The sequence below is a fragment of the Microtus oregoni genome, unplaced genomic scaffold, assembly GCF_018167655.1.
Source record: "Microtus oregoni isolate MIOR12 unplaced genomic scaffold, Mior012 000029F_ref0000214, whole genome shotgun sequence".
Lineage (NCBI taxonomy): Eukaryota > Metazoa > Chordata > Mammalia > Rodentia > Cricetidae > Microtus > Microtus oregoni.
The window spans coordinates 19,148,984-19,169,259 of NW_024543088.1; the positions used below are offsets into that span (position 1 = coordinate 19,148,984).

Sequence of the window (20,276 nt, forward strand, 5' to 3'; positions counted from 1 at the left end):
AGCCCAGTAATAACACAATTTAAAAATATTCACTTAGCTTTTTTGTGTGAGTGCTTTTGCCTATGCACATATGTTTCCATAAGTATGCCCAGGAGAACAGGAATGACAGGACAGGAATGACAGGAACCCACAGGACTGGAGCTAGATAATTGAAAGCCACTATGTGGGTGCTGTGGAACCAATCTCAGGTCTTTTACAAAAGCAATTCTCTAGCACAATAATACATTTTTAAAAAGAGCAGGGGGCAGGGGCGCTGAGGACCAGATGTGATGGTACTCATCTGTAATCCCAGTACTCTGGGTGCAGGGATGCTGAGGACCAGATGTGATGGTATGTTGAGGGAGCTGCGGGTTGCATTCCGCCACCCGGCTCCCGCCACCGCTAGCTTTACCCGAAATAACAACACACAAACTGTATTCTTTTAAACACTGCTTGGCCCATTATATCTAGCCTCTTCTCGGCTAACTCTAACACCTGGACTAGCCCATTTCTAATAATGTGTGTAGCACCCCAAGGTGCGCTAACCAGGAAGATTCTAGCCTACGTCCATCCTGGGTTGGAGCTTCATCGCGTGTGCCCCAGAGAGGGGAGCATGGCCTCTGAGCTCACTTCCTCTTCCTCCCAGCATTCTGTTCTGTTTACTCCACCCACCTATGTTTTAACCTATGATGGCCAAGCAGTTTATTTATTAATTAACCAATGACCTTCCTCCATCATTTCCCCTTTTTCTGTTTAAACAAAAAAAAAAGGGAAGGCTTTATTTTAACATAGCAAAATTACACATAACAAAACAGTTATCAAGTAAAAATTACAATAATCTTTATCATAACTAAGGAAAACTATAACTATTCTTCAACTCCATCAAAGACTCCAGAAAGATACAATATTACCTAAGCAAACAAGAAATAAGCAACTTCCAAACTCTAGAAATGACAAAGACATCTATCTAGCTGCCTGGACAGTCACCCAAAGTTCTTTTGTACCGCTGGGGGCATCCATCTTCGGCCTTCAGGCCCATAGTATCCAGAGACATTTCCATGAAGGAGGAAATTTCAAAGGCAGTTCAGTCACTATCTGCTGTGTCCTGCAGAATGTCTCACAGACTCTTTCATGAATCAGGAACCCCGAAAGATCATCTCACCTTTAGGCAAGTTTAGTAGTCCTCTCTCTGTGGGTTCTCTGTGTCCAGTTTATGCAATAGTTCAGGCAAGAGCAGTTTCTTGCCCAAATGGCTATCAAACTCCATAAGGATCCTCTTCGATGCCCATCTTTTTCTTGAAGTAGATTGGTGCTGCCAGGAGCAGATGTGTCTCATTGTCATGAAAACCCCTAAGTTATTAAAATATTTAAAATTCCATATTCTGTAGCCTTTGAAAGATATGAAGAATGCCTATCTAAAATATATCTATGTACATCTAGAAAAATCTTAACTAACATGACTACAAGCTTGACTATTATTGATTATCCATTAACAACCTATATACATTACATTTTTAAGTGAACTACACAATCACAATACCTTAATCAATATCAGAAATACATATACATATAACAAAATTGACCTTAAATCTCTATCAATAATGGTACTCATCTGTAATCCCAGTACTCTGAGGCTAAAATAGAAGAATCACCATTTTGAAGTCAGCTAGGACTACATAGGGAACTCTGGTTGAAAATAAAAATAGGACTGGGGATGTAGTTCAGTGCTAGAGCATGGGCTGAGCACATAACAATGAAAAAAGATCCATAAAGCTGAAAAGAAAAGAAAGGAAAGTGTGGATGGAGTCAACAAGAAAATATGGTTCTCCCACAGAATCAACTAACCTGGGCTCTTAGGGGATCACAGAGCTTGAACCGCAACCAGCAAGCTTGCATGGGACTGACGTAAGCACTCTACATTGAAGTCATAGTTGTGTAATTTGGTCTTTTTGAGGAACTCCTAACAGTGGAACAAGGGCTGTCTCTGACTCTGTTACCTGCTTTGGGGACCCACTCTCCAACTGGGTTGCCTCATCCAGTCTTAGCAGGGGAGGAAGTGCCTATTCTCACTGCAACTTGACAGGCCTTGGCTGGGAGGCCCACCCTTTTCTGAAGAGAAAAGGAGAAGGAATTTATGGGAGTAGGAAGAGAGGAGGTTGGGGGGGGGGTGGACTGGAAGGAGAAAAAGGAGGGAGGAAAATTTTGATTGGGCTAGAAAAAACATTTTAAAAAAATAAAATACAGTTCTTTGAGCAGGCGTTGTCATGACTGGCTATGAAGACTAGGACGACTGAACCTCCCTCTCTCACGTCTCCGTTATTCTGCAGAATATAGTCAAAATCCTAAGAAAGCTGGAGCAAGGAAAACCACACAGAAGCAGCTCCGGAGACTAGCTTTTCTGTCTGCTGAGCAGGCCTTTCTCAGACAGCATGTTCTGAGAAGCACTCTTACTGCTCCGAATACTACTCTTGAAATGGCGTTTATATGGTCTTAGCCACAAGGACGTTGGCTTCCCATGACTGCCCGAGGTGGTTGGCTCTTCACTCCTCGATGACTAACCCTTTGTAGAACCTGAGTCACTGCCGCAGCAGGTATAGACTGGTCTGACTGCCTAACTTGAAGGGTTAGACTCTGACCTCAGTCATCACGGCTTGTCAAGTAGGCTTGCTGCTAGGAACTGAGTGGGAGGACCTTGGATAGTCCAGAGACTTAATCATGAACTAAGTTTTGTGGCCTTTCCTGTGGAGATGTAAACTAATGTCTATCCATTTCAGATAACACACTGACAACAGACCAAAGGTAATTCCAGCAAGTCCAGCTTAGTGATGCAGTTTATTGGGTCATTTATGATGTACTCGAGGTTACTTAGAGGAGCATGGATAACTCAAAAACAGATGCATCCTCTTCAACACACTCCAGCATGGCGATGACTCTCTCAAGCCACATCTTTGAAGCTCACTGCACAAGTTCTAGCAGATTCCAGAGGCTTCTCCTTTGCAGATGCTGACCATTTTTACATTGTTAGGGAGGGGAGGGCTTGTAAATCTCAGGAAGTCTAGTACCTTCCTAAACCTTATGTTTCGTTTATTTTCTGAGTCTCTATGTTTCCTTTACTTACTAAATCTTGGGTGCTTCTGGCTTCTCTCCTCCCTCCAGAGAGTTTTCACAAGTCCTCAGTACCAAAAGAAGAAAACATTTTGGTTTTTTGGTTTTGTTTTTGAGACAGGGCTTCTCTTTGTAGACCAGGCTAGACTTGAATGCAGAGATACACCTGCCTCTGCCTACTAATTGCTAGGATCAAAGGTGTGTGCCACCAACACCCAGTGTGAGAGTTTTACCAAGAGACTGTCTAAATCATGTTGGTCTGTAGAGGATTGTCTTAACTGTATTAATTATGAATGACACCATTCCTTGGGGTTTGGTTCTAGACTATACAAGTATAGGCAGTGGGCTGAGCAGAAGTAGGCATGAGTGCATTGATTCTTTCTTTGCTTTTTCTGTTGTTCTTTTTATTAGTTTATGTGTCTGGGTTTTTGCCTTGCATGTATGTGTACCACATGAGTACAGTCCCCCTGGAGACCAGAAAAGGGTACTGGATTTCATGGGACTTGAGCTCCAAACAGTTGTGAGCTGCCACGAGTATGCTGGGAATCCAACCCTGTCAGTGCTCCCAAGCACAGAGTCATTGTTCCAGGCCCTCCTTCTGCTCTGGGCCGTTACTTTGACTGGCTGCTTCAAGTTCCTGCCTTGACTTCCAGCAATGATGGCCTCTAGGCTGGACCCAGGAGCCAAGGAAGCCCTTTCTCCTTCACAGTGCTTTTGTCAGGGTGTTTATCACACTGGCAGGAACAGAACCAGGACATCACGGAACTCCTCAAATGTATTAACCCCACAGTAACTCCATCTGGTGAGAGGAGTTAGATGAAATTCCAGAGAAAGAACTTAAAATAAGGATTGCAATAATTAGACTAGAAACACAAATAGCTGAGCCAAATAAGAGGCAATCAGCCAAGCAGTGGTGGTGGACACCTTTAATCCAAGCACTCAGGAGCCAGAGGCAGACGGATCTCTGTGAGTTCAAGGCCAGCCTGATCTACAAAGTGAGTTCCAGGACAGCCAGGGCTACACAGAGAAACCTTTTTTTTTTTTAATGCTCCGCCCCCAAAGTAAAGAAAAAAGATTGATCCTAGTAGGGTTGGAGGGAGGAGATACGTTAGGAGGGCACAGCTGGAGCTGAGCAACGTAGAATGGCAGGAAATGATCTGGAGAAGGCACGACCGGCAAGCCAGACACGGGGGTGTTACACATCAGAGGCTGTGGTGGCCCGGGTGTCACCACACTGTAGTCTTCCTAAAGCAGTATTCAAGCTGATCTTCACCGTCATTCCTCGTGTGTCAAGTCGGATCTCCTAGGGCAGGCGTTATTCAGTAACCTATTTGATGGTCACCGCACCCTAGGTCATGCCTTTCCTGAGCCACCTGATTTACCGGGGCCCTCTAGCTCGCAGTCACCTGAGTGCCACGCCTCCCTGGCCAAACATCCAGCCAGCGCGCTAGGCTTTGTTCCCAGAAACAGGTTTCCAAAACGCTGCTCCTTCTCGGCTCCAGTTGTTTTCTTGCCGAGTGCAGGAGGCCCGAGAGCGGCGGCTGCAGTCGCCCGGCTGCTGCTTTGTGGCCCAGGAAGGACCTGACCCACTGCCTCCTCAGCCTCCTCCTCGAACGCGGGAGCCAGCACGAGCGGCTCACGGCGGGACCCTCGCGAACGCACTCCTGATTGGCTGCCCCCGGAGACGTCAACGGGAGGCCCCCCGCGGTGGGGTAGCGCCCGGCTCCGCGCGTGCGCAGAGGGAGTGCGCTGGACCAAGGGGGAGGTGCCCGGCCGCTTCTCCCGCGTCCGCCATTTTGTTGCTGTGGCTATTGGGAACGGGCTGGGTGAAACGGCCCGGGAGGCGCGACTCTCGTTGGAGTAGGCTGCTTCGGGTGACGGCGAGGGTCGCTGCGGGCTCCTGAGGCTGCGGAGCCGGCGGCTTCCAGGACAGAAGTCACCGGAGCCACCTCTGGACGCCGGGTAGCCGAGAAGCCCGAGGCGGCCTCCGCTACTGCTCCGCTTCACCCACCTCGACCCCGGGGCTTTGCCCAGTGTTCCCTGGCCGGCTCTTTCCGTGAGGCGGCCCGGTGCAGGCGGGCGGTGGCGGAGGATGCTGCGGGGCCCGGAGCCGAGGGTGAGGTCCTGACCCAGCCCTCTGATTGCTCTTCCGAGAGGCCCTTCCTCGGCCCCAAAGCCGACAGCGGGTAAAGGCTTCGCGAGCAGGCGAGAGCAGCAGACGCCGCCCATCCCCGGACCCCAACACCATGTCGTCCGCCAGGTTTGATTCTTCAGACCGCTCTGCCTGGTACATGGGACCAGTGTCTCGCCAGGAGGCGCAGACCCGTCTCCAGGGCCAGCGCCATGGCATGTTCCTAGTCCGGGACTCCTCTACCTGCCCCGGGGACTATGTACTGTCCGTGTCCGAGAACTCGCGTGTCTCGCACTACATCATCAATTCCCTGCCCAACCGCCGCTTTAAGATCGGGGACCAGGAGTTCGATCATTTGCCGGCCTTGCTGGAGTTCTACAAGATCCACTACTTGGATACTACCACCTTAATCGAACCAGCGCCCAGGTACGCCGTTCTCTGGCTCGGAACCTGACCCGATGCGGAGGGTCGGTCAAATAATTGAATTTTGAGGGTGGGGGAAATTGAACTTATTTTTCGCATTCTAAACCAGAAGACATTCGGATTGGAAGGCCAGTGTCAGGATCTGGGTCACTGGATGGAAGGATGCTTTTTTATTTAGACATTTAGCTGTGATTGTATTGTTCAAATGCACCCACCGACACATATACACAATTTTGCCACTTTGGCTGACTGTAATACTAATGCAGAATTCTTTTTAACGACATTAAAAAGTCTGTAGACTTCCTTCAGAATCCAAAGATAGCCATGACTTTCTCCCCTCGAAAATTCACGGAAAGTTTGTACACCATTTAAGGTTTTTGGAAGCCCTGCATCTCAACAGCTAACTGCAGGTTAAGAACTGGCCACGGCCTTTGCAAAATCGTTAAAATGAACCGAAAACGTAGAAATCTGAAAATCTGATGACGACCTTGAAGTAGCACCCCTCCTTTTAAAAAAAAAAAAGAAGACTAGGATTACAAAGGAAAGAGGGTGAGATTATATTTGAGGAAATTTGTATCATCACCTCCCTTCCCCAGGGTGGGAAGTGTATTTACTTTAATTCCACGTTAATTTAGTTTTAGATTTTTTTTGATAATTAAATTTAGTAACTTAACATATTCTTTAAAGAAACAGTACAGTTGGATGAGCGAGGTGCACACCCCTAGCTCCCCCACCCCCAAGAAAAGAGGACCTTGGGTTCCAAGCCAAATTGGGCTATAGCTAAACCATGTCTTAAAGGAAAAGAAAAGAAAGAAGCTGATCACTTAAGTGTTTCAAGTAAAATGCATTGCTTTATAATTTGCTTTAATTTCCCCCAATGAATATCATATTAAATTATATCAAATGATACCAAATGTGAGTTGAAAAAGTAGAGGCTTTCAAAGGTATTTTACTGCCTGGTTTATTTCTAAGCTATTTTCTAAAAGGGATTGAGGATTGATTTAGACTTTTCAGGGTGAAGTGACTTCATAGAATTGCTAAGGGGGTAATTTGCTCCTAACTTTGAAGTTGAAAAGGTACTGTACTTCATTAAGGACACCTACTAAAAGCCAAAGGATAGAAGAAGTAGTGTAAAATTAACTGCCAAAGTCATTGGAGTAAACAAAAACGTGGAGAAGGGGCTAGGCTTGATGGCTTGGTGAGTGAAAGTGTTTGCAGCCGAAGAAGCTAGATGGCCTGAGTTGGATCCCCCAAACCCACATAAATGTGGAAGAGAGAGAACCGACTCCTCAGAGTTGTCCTTTAGCCGCAATATATGTGCACCATGGCAAGTGAGTATTCGCACACATCAATAGTTTAAAAAATGTAAAACCCAGAAAGTGTCTGTAAATAGTAGTCTGTACTGTAGAGATGAGGATACTAAGAACTCTGTGCCACGTGTAGGTTCTGGTAGATGCTGGCAGGTGCTGTCACCTTTAATAATTTCAGTCTAGGAGCTTGGATAAACTTAGGAAGTATAATGTTTGGTAATATATTTAAGTAAATTACCTAATTTGTGAAAGTGAATTATATTATTGACTTTAAACCTTTATTAAAATATGCTTGCAACAATGTAACAGGTGTTGGAGAAAGTCTAAGTTAATTATTAGATTTCTCTCAAGAAGGAAAAGTATATACTGCAATGGCTTCCTGTTATCCTTAAACCTAATTCTACTTCATATGTCTTCTCAGTACCAATGTATTTCTGTATTACCAATGAAATTTTCTGAAATTTTTCTTAGCTCTACTTGACACACTTTGGTATCTTTTCTGTCATGCTCAATTTCCAAATGAAAATAATAACTAAGTCATAATTATTTCTAACATAACTATCCTTTGTACAACTGCAAAAGCATTATAAATTTTAGAATAGAGGGCAATGTCCCTTGAGAGATATTCTTTTAGTGTCTCAAAACTTAAATATGATAATTACTGATAGTCTCTTGATGTTATATTACATGATAAAGAAATAGAGGGAAAATCACAAATATCTGTACCAACACATACTTAACAAAATATGGTAGAAACACATGTGTTGATTTTAATCTTTGTCACTACAACTGGTCAGGTGGCCTTAGCTGGTATTTCTAACTACCTTTCTCCATTCCGTATTTCCTCCACCCTCAGCAAGCATCTGACAGGTATTGGCTTTTCCTGGAAGAGTAACCCATACCTTCATTCCTGAAGGGCCCGTGTCCTTTGTCATCCTGCCTGGATCAGGTTGTTGTAGTTTCCTATTGGCGTGAATCACAGGACACGGTAGGACTAAGAAACACCCTAGAGGATCTTCTACACTTCAGACATAATCTGTCTTCCTCCACTGGGGAGAAGAAATCCAATTTCCCCTTGGTAATCTGGGTCAGTTGCCCCTCTTAACATTGTTATGTCTTTCTTAGCCTGTTGGCTCAAGGGTATCAGAAGCCCACAGTGGCCAGGGGAAGTCTGTGCTTCCAATCGAATGGGAATGTTTGTTGTATCTCCTGGCAGGAGCCCTTCCCCATCTGGAACCAAAACTTCTAGGCCAGCAGAACTTAAGGTTGCAGGAACAGGAAGCAGAAATGTTCCTGGCGGGTCATTAGGGGTGATAGTGGAACCATTTTCTCTTCCTCCCCTTGATTCCTGGACTATGGATCTTGGCTATGAGAGAAACCGTACTATATGTTGGATGCTGATTCAAACCATATGCTGCCTTGAGAATCTGCCCCAGCTCTCCAGGCTGCTGCCACCTAATTGGTGCTATAGCTATGTTTTCAAAAGACTGTTCCATCTTTCTGTCAGGTCAGGGGCTTCAGGATGGTGGGAAATATTATGAGACTAGTGGATTCCATGATCATGAGCCCACTGTTGCTTATCTTTGGCTGTGAAGTGAGTTCTTTGGTCAGAAGCAATACTGTGTGGAATACCATGTCGGTGCATCAGGCATTCCATCAATCCATGGATGGGGGTTTTGGCCAAAGCATTGTTTGCAAGAAAGGGAACTCCATAACCAGAATATCTTTTCTAACCTATTACAATGCTTTATCCTTTCCACAGAGGAAGTAACCAGTGTAGACATCGTGCTACCAGGTTGCTAGCTGGTCATCCTGGGGTATGGTGCCATATCAAGGGCTCAATGTTGGTCTCTGCTGTTGACAGATCTGGCACTCAACAGGAACTGTAGCCAGGTTAGCCTTGGTGACTGGGAGTCCATGTTGTTGAACCCATGTATAACCCCATCTCTGCCACCTTGTCCACTTTTTTTTGCGGGCCCATTGGACAGTGTCAGGGATTACTGGGAAAAAAGACTGACAATAGAATGGGTCATCTTACCTACTTGATTATTGAACTCCTCCACTGTAGAAGTCACCTTTGATAAGTGTTTACATGGGACACAAGCATCTTCACATCCTTCACCCTTTTAGAGATATCTATTTACATACTTCTCCAAAAATCTTTCTTACCGATTTTCCAGTCATGCTCTTTCCAAGTCCCTGACCATCCAGGCAATCCATTGCCTACAGCCTGTGAACAATCACACATCTGGTCATTTCTCCTTCCAACCAAAATGTATGACCATGTGTACTGCCTGAAGTTCTGCCCACAGTGAAGATGTGTGGCCTTTAGGTTGTCCCAGAAAGGGGTTATAATGCTGCAGCTGTCCACTTTTGGTTGGTGCCTGCATAGCATGCAGAACTATCAGTGAACCAGGCCCTAGTCTTCTTTTTCTGTCAACTAACCATAGAGCACAGCCCATGAGGCTACAGGTGCATGCTGGAAGCAGACAGCATTGTAGCTGGCATAGAAAACATAGGCATTTGGGCAACTTCTTCATGCAACTTCCTTGTGTCTTCAGGACCTGCCTGGGCCTGATCACATCTATATCACTTCAGTTTGCTTGCCATAGAGTGCTGCTGTGTGCGTCCTTCTTTATGGCTTGATGGGTCAGATGATACCCAGATCACAATGAGCAGCTCAGGTTGCATGGTAACTTGGTGACCCATTATCAAAGGTTCGGGTTCTACTAAGGCCCAATAGCAGCCAAGAGCTGTCACTCAAAGGTAGAGAGTAGTTGTCTGCAGATGACAGTAGAGCTCTGCTCCCAAATCCCAAAGGTCTCCTCTGTGGCTCACCTCCAGGGACCTGCCAAAGGCTCCAAACAGCATCCCTGTCTGCCACTGACACCTCAAATACCAGAGGGGTCTTTTGAGTCGTGTGGTCCAAGTGGTGGAGCAGCCTGAACAGCAGTCTGGACCCATTGAAAAGCCTCTGTTCAGGCCCCACACAAATCTAGCAGCTTTCTGAGTCACTTGGTGAATGGGCTGGTATACCACACCCAAGTGAGGAATGTTCTGTCTCCAGAATCCAATTGGGCCCACTAAACTGCGCGCTTCATTCTTAGTTGTGGGAGGGGCCAGGTGTAATAACTTGTCCTTCACCTTGGAAGGAATATCTCTGTAGGTCCCACACTACTGGACTCCTAAGAATTTCCCTGAGGTAGAAGGCCCTTGAATTTTGGTTGGATTTATTTCTCATCTGATGTGCATATATGTTAACAAGAATTCTAAATCTCTTGCTTGCTTGGTCCAGTGAACATAGTGTTGTCAATGCAGTAAACCAATGCGATATTTTGTTGAAGGGATCTCTTCAAATGAAATGATGACACAAGGCTGTAGATGTACATACTGTAAATGTATATTGCTGTCCTTGCCATCTGGAAGCAGATTGTGTGGTCCTTAGATCCATACATAGCTGCATATCCTGTACCAGGAGATGTGTTAATCCGCTCAAGTAAGGGCACCACATCTGGTACAGCAGTTGCAATTGGGGTCACTACTTGATAGGGTTTTTTTTGTTTGTTTTTTGTTTTTTGTTTTTTTTTGTTTGTTTTTTGGTTTTGGTTTTTTGAGACAGGGTTTCTCTGTAGTTTTGGAGCTTGTCGTGGAACTAACTCTTGTTGACCAGGCCGGCCTCGAACTCACAAAGATCTGCCTGCCTCTGCCACCCAAGTGCTGGGATTAAAGGCGTGCGCCACCACCGCCCAACTACTTGATAGTTTTGTATAGTCAATAATCGATCTTCACAATCCATCAGTCTTCTGCACTGGCCAGATAGGAGAGTTAAAGGGAGATGTGGTGGGGACCTGCACCATGCCTGCATCTTTTCAAGTCCTTGACAATGACACTAATTTCTGTAATTCCTCCAGGGATGTGATACTGTTTTTGATTTACTATTTTCCCTTGCAGAGGCGACTCTAGATGTTTCCATGTAGCCTTTCCAACCATAATAGCCCTCATTCCACAGGTCAGGGAGCCAGTGTGAGAATTCTGCCAATGACTTCTAAGTATATCTATTCCAATTATATATTTTGGGACTGGGTTAATAACCACAAGATGAGTTCTGTGAGCCAGACTTCAGCCAAAACTCCATACATAATCTCCTGACCTCTATAAGCTCCTGCATTAAATGGAGGGCCACAATGTTTCTTGGGGTCTCCCAAAATCAGCGTCAATGCAGAACTAGTATACAGTAGACCTCGGATCAGTCTGATTGTTTTCTTTCCCCCAGTGTAGGTCCTTTTAGGGGAGGTGGAGAAAGACTAACAGTAAAACTCTTAGATATTTTATCCAGTTCCTTCCTCAGGGGAACCTGGTTGTCCCTTTATTCATTTGTTCTGGCTCCAGTCTGGAAATTGGTTCATGAACTGTGATTAAGATCCCTTTTTCCATGATCCAATCTAACATTCATTTGTCGAAGGATTTTTTTCTGCTTATACAGATCAAGCAAACATGCAGTAAATTTCTGTCTAAGGATTTCTGTTGCTGTGAAAAGACACCATGACCATAGCAACTCTTATAAAGGAAAACATTTAATTGGTGTTGCCTCACAGGTTCAGAAGTTTAGTTCATTATCATCTTGATGGGAATCATGGCAGCATGGGGGGTGACATGGTGCTGGAGAAGAAACCGCGAAACTAAATATGGATCAGCAGACAGAGGAGGAGACTGAGTGCAGTTTGGCCTAGTTTGAGCTTCTGAGACCTCAAAGCTCATCCCCAGTGACACACTTCTTCCAACAAAGTCACACCTACTCCAGCAAGATCATACCCCTAATTGTGCCACTCCCTGTGAGCCTTTGGGGAACCATTTTCTTTCAAACTACTACATTCTACTCCCTGTCCCCCATAGGCTTGTAGCCATATGCTAATTCAGAAATACATTAAGTCCTACTTTAAAAGTACCCATAGTCTATAAAAGTCCTAAGTCTCTTCTGAGACTCATGCAGTCTCTTAACTGTAATCCCCTGTAAAATAAAAATCAAAAAGCAGATTATATACTTCCAACATACAATAGCACAGGATATACATTATTGTTCCAAAATGGAGGAAAGAGGATAGTGAGTAAATACTGCACCAAAGCAAGACTAAAAAGCAGTTGGACAAGCTCTGCCTCTCCATGTCTGATGTCAAAATACTCCAGATCTCCACCTCCTTTCATCTTTGTTAACTGCAACACTTCTGTTAGGCTGGTTCCACTTCCTGTTAGCAGCTTTCCTTGACAGGTATCCCACAGCTCTGGCATCTCCAACATGTTGGGATCTGCAAGACAATCCAGGCATCACCTTCACAGCTTTGTGAAATGACCTCTCTAGGCCTCCATGCAGGAACATCCTTGACACATGCCTGGCTTCAGAGGCTTTCTGTTGTCACAGAGGTAGACTCCATGATCCCTTTCTTCTAGCCTTGACTCTACAGCCAGAACCATGTGGCTGATTTGCCAAGCTCTGCTGCTTGCTAGGGCTGGAACATGGCCCCTTATTAAATTACATCTGTTTTTGTTGGTTTCCTTCACTGCCTCAGCTTGATTGTTCAGAGTTTCTTATCTATTTCATGCCTGGAAACATGTTTTATTAGCCAGTACCAAAGGTCCATAGGAGCCAACGCCATCATAAGAATGACTTTGCCTGTGCTGTTCATTATGGGTTAGGCCATTATGGACATTACTTTGTCTATGCTGTCTATCACAGGGACTATGATCACCTTGCCTTTAGTGATTCAGTGCTGCCACCTGGCCCCTGCTACTTCCAGACCCCATTAAATCTATTGCATTTAATTCATCTTACTGAGCAGCAGCATGTATGACCCTAAGGACTGGCACAAGGAAAAGGGTGAGCCCTAAGGGACATCAGTATTATCTTGCCTGGCATTTCCTTCAGAGAAAATCACTGCTGTTTAGCAGACAGTGAAGGATTAATTTCCTTAGTCAAATACTGGAAAAGGCAGTATTTCAGGGGGTGGAGGTGGGAGTACATCTGCTGAGGGTGGAGAGACTGCTTCCTCGGTGAGATAAACCCTTGAGAATCTGAGGGTTCAAATTCTCAGTTTCAATAGGGTCTTTCCACACATCTCCATCCCAAGATAAAGGATCCCATTTTTTTTTAACCAATTAATGCCCTTTAACTGTTATTATGCCAGCCTTATAATGAGGGCTTCAGTTTGAATTTCCACAGAGCAACTTGAGCTTTGTGGCTGCTGGAGAGAAGATTCTCTTCTAGGGCTCACTTCAAAACCTTTAGATCAGTAGTTCTCAACATTCTAATTCTGTGACCCTTTTAATACATTGTGGTGACCTCCAAAAAATAAAATTGTTTTTGTTGCTGCTTTGTAATTTTGCCACTGTTATTAATTGTAATGTAAATTTATCAGATATGCAGGATATCCAATATGCAACCCTTGTGCAACAGGGTCATTTCATACCCGAGGTCATGGCCCACAGGTTGAGAACCACTGCTTTCGACTTAAGTGCACATCTGGATCTGATCAATTTTATCACTGCATTCTTTATTGTCCTTCACTTTTACCTCAAAGCTCATTCTTTTCCTTTGCTAATTTATGCAGAGATTCTAGGAACAACCATTAGTGTCATCATTTTCCTTACTTTCCCACAAACTGTCGCAAGTTTTATATACAGTTCATTGCCTCTCACAGTTGATGAATCAGGATAATCAGATGCATTTGTCTCCTTCAGTTTGTAATATAATTCACACCATGGCTTTCAATACTCCAAGCTTCTAGGAGAGGCTTCAGTAACTGTTGGTGTTAGCAAATAGGAAAACCTATTCCAGATACTTAAAAAAATCCACCCTCATACTTTTGTACTAGAACCACTCTTGGTACCAAAGTCTGTTTTAGTTAGGAGTCTCTAAAGGAACAGAACTGATAATGAATATATATACTATTGTCCAACTAGTCCAACAATGACTGGCTGTGAATGGAAGGTCCAGTAATCCAGTAGTTCAGTCCACAAAGCTGAAGTCTCAGCTGGTCTTCAGTAAACGCCAGAATACCAAAGGGTTAGACTCTAATGCCCATTAAGGAAGGCCTTGCCAGCAAGAGTGAGAATAGCAAGCTAAGATAGCAAGCTTTCTTCTTCCATGTCCTCATATAGGCTGCCACCAGAAGGTGTGGCCCAGATAAAGGTGGATCTTCCCACCTCAAAAGGTCCAGATTAAAGTAGTAAACTGGATCTTCCCACTTCAAATGATTTTACAAATCATTTGAAAAAATTTTTTTACTGGTATATCCAGCTGCTTGGATTGTAAATTCCAGATGTAGTCAAGAATAACCACCTTACCTTGCTTTAAAAAGTACAATCTATTTTTCAACAATTTTATACATGTAAACAATGTGTCTTGATCATGTTCACCTCTAACTTTCCCCCATTCCCTTGAGTGTCTCCCAACACTTCCCCCTTCCCTCTTCATATCCTTTCTTTGTTTTTAATTTTTATAACACACTGAGTCCAGTTGTGCTGTATTTTTGTTGACTTGATTATGTGCAGGTGACCACAGCTGCTGGGAGTTCATGAATGCATTGATGATGTCATACCCAGAAGACAGCATTTCACAGCATCCTTCTCCATTGTCCAACTCCTGTGTTCTTCTCTGACCCCTCTTCCATGGTGTTCCCTGAGCCTTATTTGGGAGGGGGTTGATTTAATGTCCTACTGAGTGCTCAGTAGTCACTTATTCTCTGTACTTTGACCAGTTCTGAGTCTGTATTAATCTTCATACCACTATTTAACCAGTGGGCAAATTCTGCCTAGAATGTTGGTGTTGACGCTTACAGAGTTCACTACTGTAACAACCAGGAGGGAAATTTTCAGATCCATTTCAGCTTGATTTTTCTGTTTACTACATTGACAATGTGCCTTTAGCAATAAGATTACCATCTAGCTGTGGAAAGTAATAGTGAACACCGGCAATAGCCTGTGTTTGTAGGGGTGCCTCATAGGCCTAGACCAGTAGCTCACAAGAAGTCCACCCCTGGCACTGAGATTTTCATTTAATAGTTTATGTTTTCTTGGGGCAGCATTGTCCACCTATGCCTAGTATATGTTCAGACTCATTTTAAAAACTTACTATTTTTATATCTTTTTGAGGCAGGGTCTCTCTATGTATCCCTGCCTAGACTCAAACTCACTGGGTCTGTCTGCCTCTTTCTCCAAAGTGCAGGGGTTAATGGCATGTCCTGCCATGCCAGCCAAAACTCCCTTCAAAAATTATATATTTATTAGTTTAAAAATTATTTTATATGTATGAGTATCTTGTCTGCATGTATTGTCAGTGCATCATGTTCATTCAGTGTCTGTGGCAACCAGAAGAGGGTTAGATCCTTGGAACTGGAATTACAGTTAGGAGCCACCATGTAGGTTCTGGAAATCTCTGAAGACTAGCCAGTGCTCTTAGCTCAGAACCATCTTTAACTCCAGTTCCAGGGGATCTGATGCTCTCCTCTGGCCTCTGCAGACACTGCATACACGTGGTACATGAATATGTATGCAGGGAACACATATGCACATAAATAAATGAATCTTTTATTGTTTTTATTCGTGCCAATATTTATGTGGGCATGTGTTGTGGGACTGCAAACTGAAATAAACCCTTTTCCTCCCCAAGTTGCTTTTGGTCATGGTGTTTTATCACATCAACAGAAACCCTAAGGTTTATGGGAATTGGAGTACAGATTAGATCTGGGATGGGTGCTGGCTATCAAACCTGGACCCTTTGCAAGAGCAGCAAGTGCTTTTAAGCTGACTGATTTCTCTAGCCTCCAAGAATCTATTAGTGTGTGTGTCTGTGTCATGGTATGTGTGGAGGTCAAAGGACAATTTTAAGGAATTGCTTCTTTTCACTGTGGGATCAGATTCCAGTGGTCTGGTTTAGGCACAAGAACTTTACCTACTTAGCCATCTCACCTGACTGAAGGGAGCTTGTGTTTGTTGAACTTGCGAAGAGTGAAGTGTTGTTGGTCTGATGACTTTATTGCGAAGAAGGTAGGGACTGAATAATTTAAGAACCTTAAACTTAGATAGGATTGTTCAGATAACCAGGCAGAGCAGGGATGTGCATAGCAAGAGGAATTATTCACGGAGGTAGAGTGCTATTACTATTAGCCTGAATAAAATACCAATACAGAGAAGGGAAGAGGACTTAATGTCACAGAGTCACATACACTGGGTGTATGTCTGTCTGCACATGTGCTTAGATAAGAGAAGCCCTGAGTTCAGTTTTTGGCTCAGCAGCAAAAATAGTTAATTTTTAAAAAAATGATAAATGGACATGGGTTTCAGTGGTAGAGTACTTGCTGCCTCGCATGAGTGAGGTCCAGGGTTTAGTCCTCAGCTTAGAATTGGAAGATGAGCCGGGCGGTGGTGGCGCACGCCTTTAATCCCAGCACTCGGGAGGCAGAGGCAGGCGGATCTCTGTGAGTTCGAGACCAGCCTGGTCTACAAGAGCTAGTTCCAGGACAGGCTCCAAAACCACAGAGAAACTCTGTCTCGAAAAACCAAAAAGAAAAAAAAAAAAAAGAATTGGAAGATGAATACTACAAAGACCTAGAGCAGGCAGAATAGACACATGCCCGAATCCCAGTTCTGTGAAGGCTGAGCCAGGAGAATTCTCCACTAATTTGAGGCCAGCCTGGACTGCAGAGTAAAGATCCTGTCTTAAGAAAAGGGAAAAGATGCCTACTATTGTGGTTTAAGTGAGAAATGTACCCCACGGGCTCGTGCATTTGAATACTCAGTCTCCACTTGGTAGTGCTTCCTAGGGAGGTTGCTCTTGGTCCTGGTGTAATATTATACAACAGAAAAGTAACAGTTACTTAGGAAGGTACTGGCTTAATAAAGGAAGTAGGCCATAGGGTTGGGCTTTGATGGTTTGTAGTCCTGCCCTGCTTCCTGCTTCCAGTTTCTGCTTCCTGTGTGCAGTTGAGTTGTATTTCTCACTCTTACTCTGGCCACCTGATACTCTGCCTCTCCTGCCGGTCTCTAATTCTCTGAAATAACTCAAATAACCAATAAGTTGTTCTTTTTATTTGATTTTGTTAAGATTTATTTTATGTGTAAGTTTTGCCTGCATTATATGTATGTCTGGTACTCGGCCAGCGGAGGGTTTGGATCCCTTGGAACTGGTCTTAAAGCCAGTTGCGAGCTGCTGTCTGAGTGCTGGGAACTGAAGTCAAGCTCTCTGAAAGATGAGCTTTTCTTGACCTGAGCCATTGTTCCATCGCCTGTAAATTGTTCTTGGTCATGGTGTTTTATCACAAACAGGCAGTAATTAGTACAAACTCCTAAGTTCACTAGATAGAGCACTTGCTCTGAAAGCGTGAATTCAAACCCCTCATATAAAAATCTGGGCGTGGCCAGTCATGGTGATCAGTTAATCCCAGTACTTGGGAATCAAAAGCAGGCAGATCTCTGTGAGTTCCAGCCTGGTCCACGTAGCAAGTTACAGGATAGCCAGAACTACATAACAAAATAGTGAGACCTTGTCAAAAAAAAAAAAAAAAAGAGCCGGGCGGTGGTGGCGCACGCCTTTAATCCCAGCACTCCGGAGGCGGAGGCAGGCGGATCTCTGTGAGTTCAAGGCCAGCCTGGTCTACAAGAGCTAGTTCCAGGACAGGAACCAAAAAGCTACGGAGAAACCCTGTCTCAAAAAAATCCAAAAAAAAAAAAAAAAAACCAAAAAAACCATAGCTGTTATGTGCCTGTACCCCCAGCATTTGGGTGGCAGAGGATAGGCAGGTCCTAGAAAGCTTGCTGTCTTGCTAACCTAGCAAAAATTGGTGAACTTCCAGTTCTAGAAATGGACAGAGGGTGCAGTATAACAAAGAGTTAATATTTATTCATGGTAAACAGTTTAACAAGCTTTTTGTTTATTTTAAATGTTTATTTCTTATGTTTAATTATGTACATATGTGTATGTGCACATGGATCCAAATATTAAGCTATTTGCTTTTGATTGATAAGAAACAAGGAGCAGTGGTGGCGTATGCCTTTAATTCCAGCACTCAGGAGGTAGAGGAAGACAGATCACTGAGTTGGAGGCCAGCCTGGTCTATAGAGCTAGTTCCAGGACAACCAGGCTACACAGATAAACCCTGTCTCAGGAAAAAAAAAAATTATCAGTTTTTTAGTTTAGGGCATTTGCAGAAAGTCTGATGTTGAGAAAATAGGCCTAATGGGTGTGTGTGTGTGTATATATATGCTGTGCTCAAGATCACAGGTTCAGTTCCCAGTACCAAAAAAAAAAGAGAAAAGAAACCAAAACTATGCTCAAGGGGGTTCATAACATTGAGGAAGCTTGGAGCTGGAGAGATGGCTCAACAGTTAGAGTACTTGTTGCTCTTGCAGAGTACCTGGGGAAAATTAGAAAAAAAGGACTAATATCTAGAAGGGCTTCCTTGAATAGCCTTACAGAATAAAGTATCATACTGCCAGAAAGGTAATCAAGAAGCATGCCAAAATACCCATGCTAACCTTAAGTAAAGGAATTCTCACAGTGAGGTATGCATGACTTTAAGAAAGCCATAAACTCTCTGAGCATGGTGGCACACCTTTAATCCTATCACTTGGGGAGGCAAAGACTGGAGGATCTCTGTGAGTTTGAAGTCAGCCTAGTCTACATAGTGAGTTCAGGACAGTCAGGACTGCATAGGGAGACTATCTCAAAAACAAAACAAAAAGTTGGTAGAGGACTGGAGAGATGGCTCAGAGGTTAAGAGCATTGCCTGCTCTTCCAAAGGTCCTGAGTTCAATTCCCAGCAACCACATGGTGGCTCACAACCATCTGTAATGAGGTCCGGTGCCCTCTTCTGGCCTTCAGGCATACATACAGAATATTGTATACATAATAAATAAATAAATATTAAAAAAAAGTTGGTAGAAAGGAGAGAACTGAGTCCTACAAGTTGTTCTTTGACCTCCATGTGCACTTCGAGGAATATGCACGCACACACAAAAACACTAAGGAAACATAAAACATGTCAGGGTAGTTATATTACTTAGGTCACTAATCAGAAAATGAAATGGGCAGTAGCTAAGTGAAGATAAAATACATTAGAATAATACACGAATGATTAAACCAGTAAATCCTATGACCCTCAGTACAGTGCTAGAATGGGAGTGGTAATGGTCTTACTGCTGAAGCCATCTCCTAAGGAGGTGCAGGCTCTGATTAAAACATATTCTTTTCAATCTGGTATAGATTGAGTACATCTGGGGGAAAGTAGTGGTAAGTAGTTTCCCCCACCAAATCTGGCACGTTTGCATGTTTTCAGAATATTTCCTGGGTGAAGAGAGACTTCTATACTAGTTTTATGTAGGCTGTTACTGAAGAGCAGGTATTATGCTTTAAAAACCTTTGTTTTCCTTAAGTGCTGTTGGGGACAGAACCCAGAGTTTTGTGCTGCCATGTATCTGGACTACATTCCCAGCTGGGACTCTAGAAGCGCATTCTCCATGGCAAATACATGTTGAGTATGTAAACACTGGTAGTAGAGCCTGTGAGCTGATGGTTGTAAATTTTGCAGTACAGTGTTCATTTTAATGATTAGGTAATCATTCTTGTTGTAGATCGAATTTGGGGACCCTTTAAAAGTTTGGCAAGCATGTAAACCCTTTGCTTGGATATTTGTGGATGGTGCAAGTGCATGTGTGCTTTCATGTGAGGATCACAGGTTTAGAGTCCATGATCATCATAGTGGAGCATAGCAGCAGCTCATATCCTGATCCACAGGCACAAGCCAGAGGGAGAAGGAGGAAGGGAGAGAAAGGGATATAACTGGAATGGCATGGGCCTTAAGAAACATCAAAGCCCTCCAGTGACAAATCTCTCCCAGCAAGGCCACACCTCCTACTCCTTCCCAAAGAGTTCCACTAAGAGACCTAGTATTCAAATATATGGGCCATTCTTATTAAGGTCACTACAATGGTTCAGCAGTTAAGGGCACTGGTTGCTCTCCCAGAGGACCCAGGTTTGATTCTCAGCATTCACGTGGTGTCTCAGAACAATCTGTAATCTAGTCTCAGGAGATCTGACATCTTCTGGCCTCTGCAGCACAGCACACACATGGTACACAGACATGCATGCAGACAAAACACCCATACATATGATGAAATATTTTTAAAAAAATTATTCTTCACCTTTTATTTTAACTTACTTATTTTGCAAGGATTGGGAATACATTGCCACAGCATCCATGTGAAGTCAAAGGGTAGCTGTCAGGAGTGGGCTCTTAATTTCCATCTTAATTCAGTCAGGATCTCATGTTCTGAGTTCA

The 20,276-nt window shown here is 43.8% G+C and overlaps 1 protein-coding gene across 1 annotated transcript in view; it reads left to right on the forward strand.

Annotated features, from left to right (window-relative positions):
* Positions 1 to 4,508: 4,508 nt before the first annotated feature.
* Crkl (CRK like proto-oncogene, adaptor protein) overlaps positions 4,509 to 20,276 on the forward strand; it is a 41,167-nt gene continuing 25,399 nt past the window's right edge. The window contains exon 1 of the mRNA XM_041677899.1: positions 4,509 to 5,641. Coding sequence (XP_041533833.1) covers positions 5,331 to 5,641 — 311 coding nt within the window. The 5' untranslated portion in view covers positions 4,509 to 5,330. The remainder of the gene's footprint in view (positions 5,642 to 20,276) is intronic.